This window comes from Phaenicophaeus curvirostris, chromosome 2 (genome assembly GCF_032191515.1).
Source record: "Phaenicophaeus curvirostris isolate KB17595 chromosome 2, BPBGC_Pcur_1.0, whole genome shotgun sequence".
NCBI classification, from domain to species: Eukaryota; Metazoa; Chordata; class Aves; order Cuculiformes; family Cuculidae; genus Phaenicophaeus; species Phaenicophaeus curvirostris.
In genome coordinates this window covers 44,423,223-44,436,545 of record NC_091393.1, presented here as the reverse complement: position 1 = coordinate 44,436,545, position 13,323 = coordinate 44,423,223, and the positions used below count along the sequence as shown (strand labels likewise).

Here is a 13,323-nt window from a genome sequence, read left to right as displayed (position 1 = left end):
GATGCAGCCCAGGATACGGTTGGCTTTCTGCCAGTTCAAGCTTCTCATCAATCAGTACCCCTAAGTCGTTCTCTGCAGAGCTGCTCTCTATCATGTTATCCTCCATTCTGTACTGAAACCACAGGTTGCCCCCACCCAGGTGTAGCACCTTGCATTTGGCTTTGTTGAACCTCATGAGGTTCATACAGGCCCATTTCTCCAGCTTGTCCAGGTCCCTCTGGATGAAATTTTGTCCTTCTGGTGTGACAACTGCACCACTCAGCTTGGTGTCATTTGCAAATTTGCTGAGGGTGCACTCAATCCCACTGCCTATATAATTGATGTAACTATATTAAACAGCTCTGGTCACAGTATGGACCTCTGAGGGACACCACTTGTCGCAGATCTCCATACATGCATGTATATGGTTTAGCTTATGTCAATGCCCAAATTGGTTTGTGTTTTTTCTGCAGAGGAAGACAAGACACACTTCTTGAAGCAAATAAATTGTAAAAGTTCATTGGAATGCAATGTTTCTTCTGAATTCCACAGAAAAGCATCTTCTGCCATATCTTTATTTTCCATCTCCAAAACACAGATGTCTCTCTGAAATAATCCTATATATAATTTTCTTTTCACCGGTAGATCCTCAGTTTACTTTCATGTATTTCTTACTTGGTGAATCAGAACCATTTGTACAACCACTTGTTAAAAAGACTTTTAGAATGCTGTTTTCAAGCACTGATAGGGCCCAACTGTAGTGATCAAAGACAGTTTAATTATCTGCGGCTATCTAGTGATATTGTAGTACTACTGTATCATACACTCTCAAGATACTTAGTATTTTTCTTGGAATCCAAGCTTCCTTGCTACTATTAAAATTTCTTCTACCTCTAAAATATATATACATAAAAAATATTATATTCAGTATCTTGACTGGCAGGTTGGAACATCTGAATCCTAAAATATCCAACAAAACTGAGCGATAAAAGTAATCCTGCCTTTATTAATGTTAAATATCCTGATTTTTAGAACAGAATGAGTTGTGATTTCAAATGTTTGAACTTTGAAATCCAGATTTGTTTGCGTTCAAGTGATCAGTTTTACAACTTGGCATTTGGATATTGTTGCCCTGTTGAGCACCTTTTCAAATATGGTCTTATCACTACAATTGGCAGGCATACTTGTGAATTCTCCCAACTAGTGTTCTAGAAGACTGGGTTATTTCACTAGAAAAATAAATTCACAGTTCATTTTCCTGAGATTTATTATTATCCTCCATATCATGGATACCGCTGAACAGCAGCACTGAAGAGAAGTATAATGACACTTCTTATTAGTCCAACAGGGAGCCCTGCTCTCTTGTTTCGCTCTGTATATGAACTCTTATGCATTCAAGAGCCTTTTGGTAAGATGTAAATTTGTCATTTGTCTAATTTAGTTCTTGGCTGAAGAATGATTCTGCTTTACAAAGCCAAGATGTTCCAGTCTGCTTTTTCTTGACTTTTGCCTTTTTCGCTTTACCTAGACATGCTAAGCTTTAAGCAAAACATTACACTACAACAGTGCTGCTTTGCCCCTCTCTCCAGAAAAAAAAGCCCAGAATTACATCGCAGATGATATTTTTCACACTGTCATTGTCTTACTTCAATAAAAATATCCACAAGTCTCTAGGAGTCTAGCACTATATTTCCATTGTATGTACAATACAATCTTGCCAGTATTGAGGTGAAGAAATCTTTTGCTTTGATGTTGTTTTCCATTTTCTCTGTTGTGAGTTATCATTTGCATGCGATGGGCCCATGTATCCTTTCACTCTGTGCGCATTGGCATAAATAAGCAATGCTTCTATCTAGTTTACTCTGGGGATAGCATCTCTGTGAGTGAAGAACTGGGCTCATTGGCTTTAAATGAGCCTTGCTCTTTGCCTTTCTGAATGTATTTGCAGACTACAGAATTCCTTTTTTCTGCTCTGGCAAATCGGATCCTTGATAAAGGCCTAATCTGCCCTTTGCATTAGAGAAACCACTGCAATCGCAAGTTCACTATCTGTGTTATTTCATTTTATCTTCATTCTAATTTGCTCTTTTTCATGCACCAGAGGGCCAAGCTATTCTTTCTATGCTCATAAACTCAGTAAAAAAGAAGTCTACTGTTACTCTAGACACTTCAATGGCTACATCTAACAGCATTTTGAACTACAATTTTCACTACTAACAAATTAGCTGAAACAGGTAATTTGCACACAGCTGACCTATGTGCCAGCACAAATGATTTCATTTTGTTCTGTTACATTACTTCTTCTGCAGAAATGTTGCTGAACTGTTCCTGTTCTCAGGAGTTCTGTGGCAGTTGCTTTTGCTCATTCCTACGTGGTCTGACAGACATGTAGCTGAGCATGATTGTCCCTTCGAGCTCTCAGACCCTGTGAGCCACAAGACAGGAGACTTGTCCGTGGCCATGCAGCGCATGAACGGAAAACCAGGGGTTAATCACTAGCACAGTCATCTTGATAAGAGAGGATGAAGAAATAGGAGAGAGAACCTTTGGGGCAGGATGGGGAGACGAGGATGCTGAAGCAGACAGAGCAGAGGAGGTAGCAGAATGGGTAGTGAAGATGAGGGGAAAGTGGAATAGTGATCAAGTCATCTTCAGAGAAGCTGGAATTGAGCTCTTTCCAGTCTTCTGCATTACCCTGAGGAACAGAAGTTCCTACTCTGGGACAGAAAGTCTTCCTGCTGTATTTTTTTCCTTGAAGGCTTATTGCTGCTCTACTATGTGAGCTTAAGTACTGATTTTCTCAGTTTTCTGTGGGGAAAAGAAGAAAAAGAAAGAATAAAAAGGATACACATTGCCTTCAGGACTCTAATTAAGACTGAAAGTGGGAAGTCTATAAAGTTACAGGGAGGTACACTTTATCACTCTATAAGCAGTAAAAGATAGATGGATATACTGTTCTGTAAAAAGGTGGTAAAACCATCATTCTATCAAAACTTGTTTTCCTACATGACTGAATGAGTGATCCTTGGGCTGTAGTTTCCTTCCCTAGTGAAAATATTTTTTTTCAGATTCCCGAACCTCCTCTCTCTCAGTGTGTACATCAATGCCTAAAACTTTTCTTGGAAAAGATGGGCTGATTAGACTTGGGTCTTACTAATTATGATACTATGGCTAGGCAGGCACTTCACCTAGTGAAATGTCATTAGGTGCAGAGGATTCAGGGATTGTGACAATAGTTATACATTCCTGACGTTATTATGTATACATAGTTATTCTTGCCTCTGACTGCAGTTTTCTGCAAAACCAATGGACATCAGTGCACTTTGGTTGCTGACCAGATTACACTTAGAAATTAGATATATAGGAACGGTAATGCTAGCTCTTGATAAACCAGCTGGACGTTTTTTCCAGGTTTGCTGTTTCCATCTCTCTTTCCCCTCAATAGTTCACCAAGCTGTATTAGGAAGGTCGAAGTGAATTTGATTCGGTAATTTTATGACTTATGAAAAAGTGGAAAACATTTTTTTTTACCTGAAAATGTCCAAACTTTAGCATCTCAAATCAACCATATGTGTCCTACTCTGGACATTTCCTTACTGCCTTAGGTTTTGAAAACATTTGGCTTTATATTTTGATTCATAATGATTTTAATAAAGTTCTGAATTGTTCCAGATAAAGTTTGGCCTTTGGGTTGTTTTGGTTTTTTTTTAAAATATGTATTTTAGCGAGGAGAGCATTATGAGAAGATATCATATCTGATTATGGCATTTAGATAGGAATCACAGTGGCTTTCATCCATCATACCAAAATAACTTTTTATGTATTCACCTCTTCTCTATATAGAGAGAAACATATGGAGCTTTACATACTCATAAACATAAACAGGTGGCTATTAGGCACCTCTGCTTCATGGGTCTCATCAATATAGGAGCTAAGTATGCAAGGCCACATGGCTCTTTCGTTGGCTATGCAAGCATTCTGTTACCAAAATTAAGAAAACCAGCAAAATGGAAAGTGAAGGTTTTTCTGCTCCCAACCCTGACGAAGTCAGTCTGCCTGGGCCTGAAGGGATAATCAGTTGTCTAGTTTTGTACAAGATCTGGTAATTATGCTTCCATATGAAACCTGCTTTCCAACTCAGGTGCTCATCAGTTTGTTGCTGAAATAGCTGGCTTCCAAATAGCTCTGTAATCCCAGCAAAATTAGCAGCACCTTAGTCTAATGTCAAACTCATAGAGTAGACGAATGTTTCTCATACCTGTACGTCACCAAATATTTTTAACTGAGAATGGGTTTTCAACATAGTTTATGGAGGCTTTTTAATGCAGTCCTTGGGGGTTTTTAGGGGCAGCACGCATGCTCCTTTATTACAGATGGGTAAGCATAGGTATTGCCTTTGGGATGCATCATATGTAGTTAGAATATATTTTTTTAATGAAAAATATTCCTATTTGCTTTCCCCCTGTACTGCCAGGAGATGATGCCCATCTTGTACTGTCAAAGCATGACACTGGAGCACTGGTTGGGGGATGCTGTCTTTTCCTTAATTTCAGTTTGTCATTTGTGTCTTGTCACTGCAATGTTTTCTAAATGCTGATAAACCAGTTTGTCTTGATTTGCACTGACAGCTCCAGTAGTGATTAGGACTGGGGTAGCTAACTTGCTTGTTAATAATTCTGCTAAAAATGGCTGTGAGAAACATTAAAAATACAGTGAGAAAGAAAAGTGTGCTGAAATTGTACTTTGTACTTGTGCAGCTACATTCATGGATGTGGCTTCCTTGCGGCCCAGAAAAAGGCCTGATGACTTTCCCGTAGTGCTGCAATGAGGACACATATAGAGAATGTATTTGCACAAGGGTACTTATTTTGCACAGGAAAAGCTAGCTGTCATACAGACAGCTGTGAAGGCAAGGAATTGCAGGAAGCAGTCACATAGGCACAAATAGTGACTATCTCTGCAGCAGATCAGATGGACCTTTACTGCTTAGGCTGGCGACAAGCCTTCAGAGCTCTTAGTTGTCACTGATCCTAGTGATCTCATGGGCTACCTAGAACCAAACATGCCCGATCTGGTGATATATTCAGTTAAAAGCTCCTCAACAGACAGAAACTTTATAACATCAAGAGGGGTGCTAAAACCATGAAGTGGAAGTAGTGGTTTTTGTTACAGTGAAACAGGAATTACAGCAGTTCTGTGGCAAAACACCCAAACCCCATGGCTGTTTTGGTGGAAGGATTGATTTGATATATCTTTTTTAAAGAACATAATCTTAAGGTGCCCCTGCATCCATGCAAGCCCCTCCATTGTGTTGATCGTGGTCAGTGGGTAGTACTTGGTAAGGGAAAAGGTAGGGGACAAAAAAGCAAATTGGAGGTTATTTTTAAGTGGGGCAATCCACCAATTTAATTTGTTTAAGAATCCCACTGTAAGAGGAGGTCTAGAGTAGAGTTTGGGTGTCTTCCCAGCATCCAATAGGAACTGTGTTGTGGCAGCATCCCAGCTTGCTGAGACCCAGGTATCTGCTGGGACATCCTGCCCTTTTGTCGCACTCTGGTTCCCACAAGAAAGGAATTATAGCCAGTGTGGACCCAGTTCCAACAGTAGAAACTGGGGGCAGGTGGATGGGACACAAACCTTTGTAGACATGGCAGAAACCATTCATGAGATGTGGAGCTGCCATGAAAGTCTCTAGCGGTGCCAGGCAGCAGTCCTTGAATCCCAACCCCATGCACCATAACTGCCAAAGTAGGAGTATTCCCTTATCACAAAGATAGTGCCTTTTGTGTAGTCCAGAGTAAGCAAAAGTGTGCAGCAGCAGGTGCTATAGGATTTCTGCTAGTTGGCTTTTCAGGAAGCAAGGAGAAACTCCATGTCCCAGGGAGTTTGGCTGCTTTGTCACTGTCGATGGAGCTACTGATTAATTTATATGGGTCCCCCTGTTTGCAAAATTCACCTAGGTATAACCTCTACATTCATTTATATCCACTCGGAAGAGAGCCTTGTCAACGCCTATCCCAGGAAGCTGCAATGTAATTCCATGGAGCAGCACTCATGCTGCCATGCCTGGGGAAGAAGACAGCTGAATCACACAGTTCAGTTAAATCCTACTGTTTAGTCCTCTAAACTATCCACTTCATCTTCCTCTATAAAAACACTCAGGCAAATACAGAAAAGTACATATTTTTCTTGCAATGTGGACTCTTAATGAGACAGCTCCAAGGGGCATGATTAACATGAAATAATAATGTCCCCTGGGGACAGAGAAGCTCAGATGCAGTTTCTGCCTTGCAGAACTTCAGCAATTTAATTGCCACAACACCCAAGCTTTGAATTACTCCATCTGATGGTCTGAGCTATCAAATATGCTAAAATCAATTTCTTTTGCTCATTCATACCTGTAGGTGTTACTTTTTTATTTGTGATGTGTCTTCAAATATATTTGTTCTAGGAGTCCCCAGTCTGTGTGTGGAAGAATACATAATACAATTTTTCACCAGAAACTTTATCCTGCATTTTACTTATCACATTAATGTTGCTTTTCCTCATACTATGTATTCATTTTTTTCTTAAAGATTGGCGTCATGAGAAGACAGATAAGAATTAAAGATAATTTTTCTTTTTTTCTGTAGCAGAGAAAATAACTTTTTTCTCTTTTTAACATGGACACAAAATTTTTGGATGTCAGAAACCAGCTGCAGAGTAGAAAAGGCTAATTCAGGCCACCTATCACTTGTATCATGTAGCTGGCATTGTCTTTATAGAACTACATTTCTAGTAACCAAACTATCAACTATTAATTGTTTGATGCACTTTGCTCCCCATTTTTATTGCATTCACAGTCTAAAATTTGGCATTACTTCCTTCATATGTTTTCATTTTTATAATACAAATTACCTGTTCTTAGGTCTTTATAAGGTTGTGGCAGATAAAACTCCATACACCAGCGTTGAAGAAATTACAAGAAAAGTCTCTATTGGACCAACAAGATTTGGCCATCCATGTTTCTACAGCCCTGAGGATATAAAATTGGAGAACCTCACTATTAAACATGGTGAGCAGATCACCTTCAACTCAATGGAAGAGGTCAATGGAATGATGGCTGTGAACTGTGGTGTGGTCAGAAATAACCAGACTCATTCCTTTACCTTGCCCCTTTCACAAGAAGGAAAATTCTACGAGTGTGAAGATGACCAGATATACACCTTAAAAGAAATTGCAGAATGGAAAATCCCTAAGTGCAGAAACCGTGTTGTCAAACTTTCCAATACTTTACATATGTGGGACTCCTCTAATCCGCTTCCTGAGAACTTTGGTGGCTGCTTGATTCTCACACCTGTATATGAAGTGCAGGCAGTAATGAAATGTAAGTAGAAATCAAAGTTAATGTTCTGTTTGGTTTTGTATAACAAGGAATGTATCCTTAAATACACAAAACTTGCTTGAAATAAGCAGGAAGGGTTCAGTTTAGTCAAGAATTACTGAACTCTATTTGCCACTGATGCTAGTTTTGAGGTGAAGAAAGATAAAATTAATATTGCCTTATTTCCTTATGAGCTGTTAATTCAGATAGTTACCTTGCATTTCTTTCTACAGCCATTTTATTGATCACTACTATTAAATCATCACTGCAAAGAAAATACATTGCATAGTGAAAAAGTGTAGCTTAGGAATTATGTTCAGTTCTCAGATCCTCTTTCTTTGTGTCTCAGACTTTCGCCATGGAGAAGTCACTTGCTCATTTATGGCTAGAAGGTAGAAAAAGAATATAAACATACATCTTGCGAAACACTCAACTGCTATTTATTTTTCAGGATGAGGATGCTGCATAAAGCAAAACCATATTATTTTACCCTATCACAGAAACAAGTATCAATAGAATGTAATAAGAAAAGACTCACAGACAATTTTTGAAAGCTCTAGGTCTGAGGAAACGGGAAGACAGCAGAGAACAAATATCTTTAGAAGCTGTAACTTGTGTTATTAGTTTTTATTTTAAAAAGAAAAGAAAAAAAGTAAAAATTTGTCTGTGGCACATTATCACTGTTCTAGTTGTTCCACCAAAACATTGAAACTTCTAGGTTCTGTTCTTACGAATGTCTAGGTGTTCAAGGCCAGGTTGATGGGGCCTTGGGCAGCCTGATCTAGTGGTACATGTGATTTAATGTGTAAATTTGGAAAGTATAGCTTCACAAGATAAAATCTTTCTTTTTATACAGCTTTTTCTAGATTCAGGAATCTCAGCCATCTTCTGAAGCTGGATTCACCCAGGTGTATCCTACATCCACTTACACATATATGCGGAATCAGTGAGAATTTAATGGTTCCAAAAACCTTTCACAAGATTTAGAAGTGTTTGGTATTCACTTGTCTTCCAATCAGATATTGTATTTGTTGATTTTATTTCATGCCCATTTATGTTTCATAGTGAGCTCAACATTTAAGCAGCATTAAATGTGTCCTAAATAACTGTTAAATACAAACTTGAAAAGTAGACTTCATGGTAAATGATTAACTACTTTCTTTTCAACCATGAAAAATAGATTTTCACCATTTTTAGAAGAACTATAAATAGGCATAAGATAAAGCATGAGAAATACTGTCCACAATTCAATAAAAAAGATTCCTGATAAGAGGGATAGCAGATTCCATTTTCACTGTGGGCTGTGGGCAGGAATTCTCTATACTTCTCATTATTGATAATGAATAAATGACATGTGTAGAAGTCACTCAAATGCTCATAGAAAATTTTCATTTTCACTAGTCATTCCTGCTTCATTGTCTTTCCTTTCCAGTGCTTAGGATGTTTGTCACCTGAAGATATCAATGTGGCAAAAGCAGAGTTGGAATAAACAGATCTTGAATCGCTGTCATAAAACTCTGTCGTATGCAATACATCTGATGCAAACTTTTGGGCATAAAATATTGGTATTTCCTGCTACAAGGAAATGTGAATACAGGATATGCTATTCTTGTGTGCAGGTCTATGCAAAATAAGTCTTATCAAAGAGACTAATTAAGTATTAAAAATTTAGTGCCTTGGTCTCAAACAAACCTTAATTGTGTGGTTGGCTTTGTGTTTGGAGGTTTTACATCCAAAATTTTGCAAGTTCAGTGATGATAAAAGTGTTGTTTTTCCCTGTGAGACTGTTCAACACAATGGCTTGGTTCTGATAGTGAGTAAAACCAGATGCTGCAGAAAAAATGCAAGAGTTCTGCAGAGGACCATTACAGTAGAAATTTATTGCTTCATCAACAATAAGCTTAGATAAATCCAAAGGCTTTGTTTGTTTTTTTTTTAAGTGGTATTATTTTCTGATAATTATAGAACTTTCATTCTTATAAATATCAAATCATCTCATTTCTCTCAGCAACAACATGTGTTAATGCATTCAAATGCTGTTTATTAAATTAAATTAAATTATATTAAATTAAATTTGCTAATTTAATTTAATTAAAATGTTACCCCCCTCATTTCTTTGGACAAGCCATAAAACACTATGAAATTAAGGAATAGAAATACATCTTATACTCAAGAAAAATAGTTTGGTAAGATAAACAGCTGAATAAATTTGGAGGTGCTGTGAGAAAAATAGTGAACTAGATTTTTCTTCCATTTCCTTCGTCTTAAACTTTTGTTCACTTGCACACCTTATTCTCATAACCTCTTGCTTCTTTCTCCTTTTATGAGTTCTCCTGCATATCCGATAACTATATATGTAAAATTAAAAAAGTTAGACTTCAATTTGCGCTCTTAATTGTACATGTTAACATACAGAGATGCACACCTCAGGGAAGGTACTTTTAGTACCTGGCCAACAGGACATGTATATTTTATTTCAGTGTCTGTTTAAAAAAACTAAAAATCAATGTATTTCTTTTTCTTTTTAGTTCGAAAAGACATAGTTCATATCCTGTCAGATTTAGATGTTGAGGTCAAGGATATAACAGACTGTTATGATATTAGCTCTTTCCTTCACCCACTGTGCTTGGAAGATGTATTTGAGAGAACAAGCAAGGAATTTCCTGTGGTTGCTGAGATAATGGAAGGGCCTTCAGGAAGCCAAAAACCTTATAACTTGCTGCATACAGGGAAAGAGATCATCATCTACAAAAAGTACCAGGCAACAAGAGTCCTCGCCTCTGAGATCAGAACTGATTCTCCCAAAAGACATTTTTTAATCCCTTTGAGCTACAAAGGAAAGTTCAAGAGAAGACCTCGGGAGTTTCCAACTGCCTATGACTTAGAGATAGCAAGAAGTGAAAAGGAACAGCTTCACGTTGTAGCAACTAAAGCCTTTGATTCACCTCATAAAGAGCTTTTTTCTGTTTCAGTTGGAGACCAGTTCCTAATTCAACAATGCCAGACTAGTGAAGTTCTGTATGAGGGAAGAAAGAAAGTCATAGACGTTTTAGCTTGTGAACAAATGCTAAGTGACACATACAAGAAAGTGTTCCTCCCTATGTACATGGAAGGTGGCTTTGTGGAAGTGATTCATGATAAGAAACAGTACCAGCTTTCTGAGATTTGCAAAGAATTTCGTTTGCCTTTTAATGTGAAAGTGTCCGTGAGGGACCTTTCTGTTGAGGAAGATGTATTGGCTGCTGTGCCTGGTCTGCGGTTCGAAGAAGAAATCACAGACTCTTATTTACTGATCAGTAGCACCAGCAGTCCAGTGGAGAGCTGGGAGATTCCTGTGTATCGCTTAAACATGTTGGTTCATTTGCTCAGTAAAGATGTCCAGACAGTTGTACATCCTGCAACTAAGACAATGGTGGAAGAGATCAGTGAAGAGCAGTACTATATGGTGAGAAGATATGAAAATCAAACCCTTCATCCACCACCCAGGCCTCCCAAAAATCCAACAACACTTGTACCAAAATTGGTTTCTGCGGAACCTAAGCAAGGTGTGTCTGATGTACTACAGGCTCCAAAGGTAAGGTATCACACCTTGTCTTTGAGTCTTATACAATCATAGATCATGTTCTGTCAGTTTATAGTCTCCAGTTCACTCGTGTATCTTTATGTCATGAACACAGATGGTTCTCAGTTCCCTGGTAATAGGCAAAATTGCTATTATTGACAATAATGGCTAAAATCTCCAGTGTTTGTTAATTGACCCATGAAAAACAAGGGAACCCACAGTGTCAAGGCCTTCTCTTTTCCCAAGCTGGCACCTCCTAGCAGGTGGGTAACAGGTTGCAAGGGAATGCAGATGGGACAGCTGATCTCAGCTGACCAAAGGGATATTCCATGACATGATGCTGTGCTCAGCAATAAAGCTGCGAGAGGATGGTTAGTCTGGGAAGGCAGCTGTAGCTCAGAGACTAGCTGGACATGAGTCTGATTGTGGGAGATGCTGAGTAACTTCCTTTGCATCACTGTTGGTTTGGGATTTTTCCCTTTCCTTTGCTTATTAAACCATCTTTATCTTAAGACACAAAGTCCTTTTTTCCTGTTACTGTTGCTATTCTGTCTCCTGATGAGATCATCATTCTGACATTAGGAGGGAGTGGTGAGTACTGGGGTGAGTGCTTAGCTGCTTGCTGGGGTCAACCCTCCACTGAATATGAGCCAGCAGTGTGTCCAGGTGGCCAAGAAGGCCAATGGCATCTTGGCTTGTATCAGAAACGGCATGACCAGCAGGTCCAGGGAGGTTATTCTCCCCCTGTACTTGGCACTGATGAGACCGCACCTCGAATACTGTGTTCAGTTCTGGGCCCCTCACCACAAGAAGGATGTTGATGCTCTGGAGCAAGTCCAGAGAAGAGCAATGAAGCTGGTGGAGCGGCTGGAAAACAAGGAGCAGCTGAGGAAGCTGGGGTTGTTTAGCTTTGAGAAGGGGAGGCTGAGGGGAGACCTTATTGCTCTCTACAACTACCTGAAAGGAAGTGGTAGGGAGGAGGGTGCTGGCCTCTTCTCCCAAGTGACAGGTGATATGACAAGGGGGAATGGCCTCAAGCTGCACCAGGGGAGGTTCAGATTGGATATCAGGGAAAAATTTTTCATAGAAAGGTTCATCAGGCACTGGCAGAAGCTACCTAGGGGGGTGGTTGAGTTACCATCCATGGAGGTATTTAAAAGACAGGTAGACAAGGTGCTCAGGGACATGGTTTAGTGACACATAGGAATTGTTGGACTCAATGATCCAAGAGGTCTTTTCTAACCTGGTGATTCTATGATTCTATGATTCCACAATTTTCTTGCATATATTGAAAGAATTGAAGAGAAGCACCTTGAGGGACTTCAGTGATGGAGACTGTCCAGGAGATACTTAACTTCATTCACGGTTTCTCTCATGTGCGTACACAAATTCCTTACAAAGGAAGAAGGAAAAACATTGGAAATACTTTCAAGTATCTGCATTGTGATTGTGCTGTTCTTTAAATGCAGTATGGAATTATATTTGGAGACACCAGGGGAAAGTTATTTTTTGTGATGCTATCAAAGTATAGTGCAGTTGTAGCCAGTCTGGAAGGCAAGCGTTTCCTTGCCAGCTGGAAGTGTTCCTCCTCTCAGTGGCAATTCTGAGACCACAGCTCCACATAGGTCCTGGGAGATGGTTACAACAGACTATAGGAGAAGTGAAAGGGTAAGGCAGGTCTCTCAGATAAAGGTAATACAGGAAAAAGCAGAGTAATTTTCTTCTGTGTATACTTTCACTACAGAAACTTATTTTCTGCTAGTTTGTACAGTGAATCTTCTAGCAGCTTAAATAAGCCATATGGTTAGGCTAGGGAAGACCTGCACAAAATTGGTCCCTGGAGCTAACAGACAAGCCATAAGCCTGGTACTGTCCTGGGGCACAAAACTGTATAAGAATCCCCTAACGCTGTGTTTCTGGTAGATAGATGAGTCAGGAGGAATCAGAAGACTTGCAGTTACTGTTGGTTGTGTGTGGAGAGCAACAGGTGCTGACTCTAGAGTAATGCTAAAGATAATATTTTCCTGAAGTAAGGAGAGAGCAATAAACTTGGGAGGGGGATGAACTGAGGTTCCTTTGCGCATTCATGAGTGAGAATGACCTTAGACTGTAGCTGTCCAGACAAAGAAACACATTTAAGCAGGCTGTTCCAGAGGACATTTCTCTTGTCACATACTTGTTATAAATAAATAATAAACTGCAGTCATAATGCTTAGAGTTTTGCAGATTCATAAATCTCCTTCCCTGGAAAGGTGAAACAAGTAGAGATCCCTTATTCATAGGATTAAACATCTTGAGCTGTAACATAATAGGTTTAAAGTCACACAGAATGCATTATCTCTTCTATCCTGAGCATCACAACTCCTCCGAGAGGAAAAGGGTGGTAGCAGACAGGCTCAGCCTCAGCTTCTCTGCCAGC

At 39.3% G+C, this 13,323-nt stretch overlaps 1 protein-coding gene across 1 annotated transcript in view; it reads left to right on the top strand.

Moving 5' to 3' along the window:
• The window catches only part of THEMIS (thymocyte selection associated), an 80,619-nt gene that overhangs the window by 17,400 nt on the left and 49,896 nt on the right, over window positions 1-13,323 (top strand). Inside the window, exons 3-4 of the mRNA XM_069851837.1 lie at window positions 6,887-7,345; window positions 9,871-10,916. Coding sequence (XP_069707938.1) covers window positions 6,887-7,345; window positions 9,871-10,916 — 1,505 coding nt within the window. The remainder of the gene's footprint in view (window positions 1-6,886; window positions 7,346-9,870; window positions 10,917-13,323) is intronic.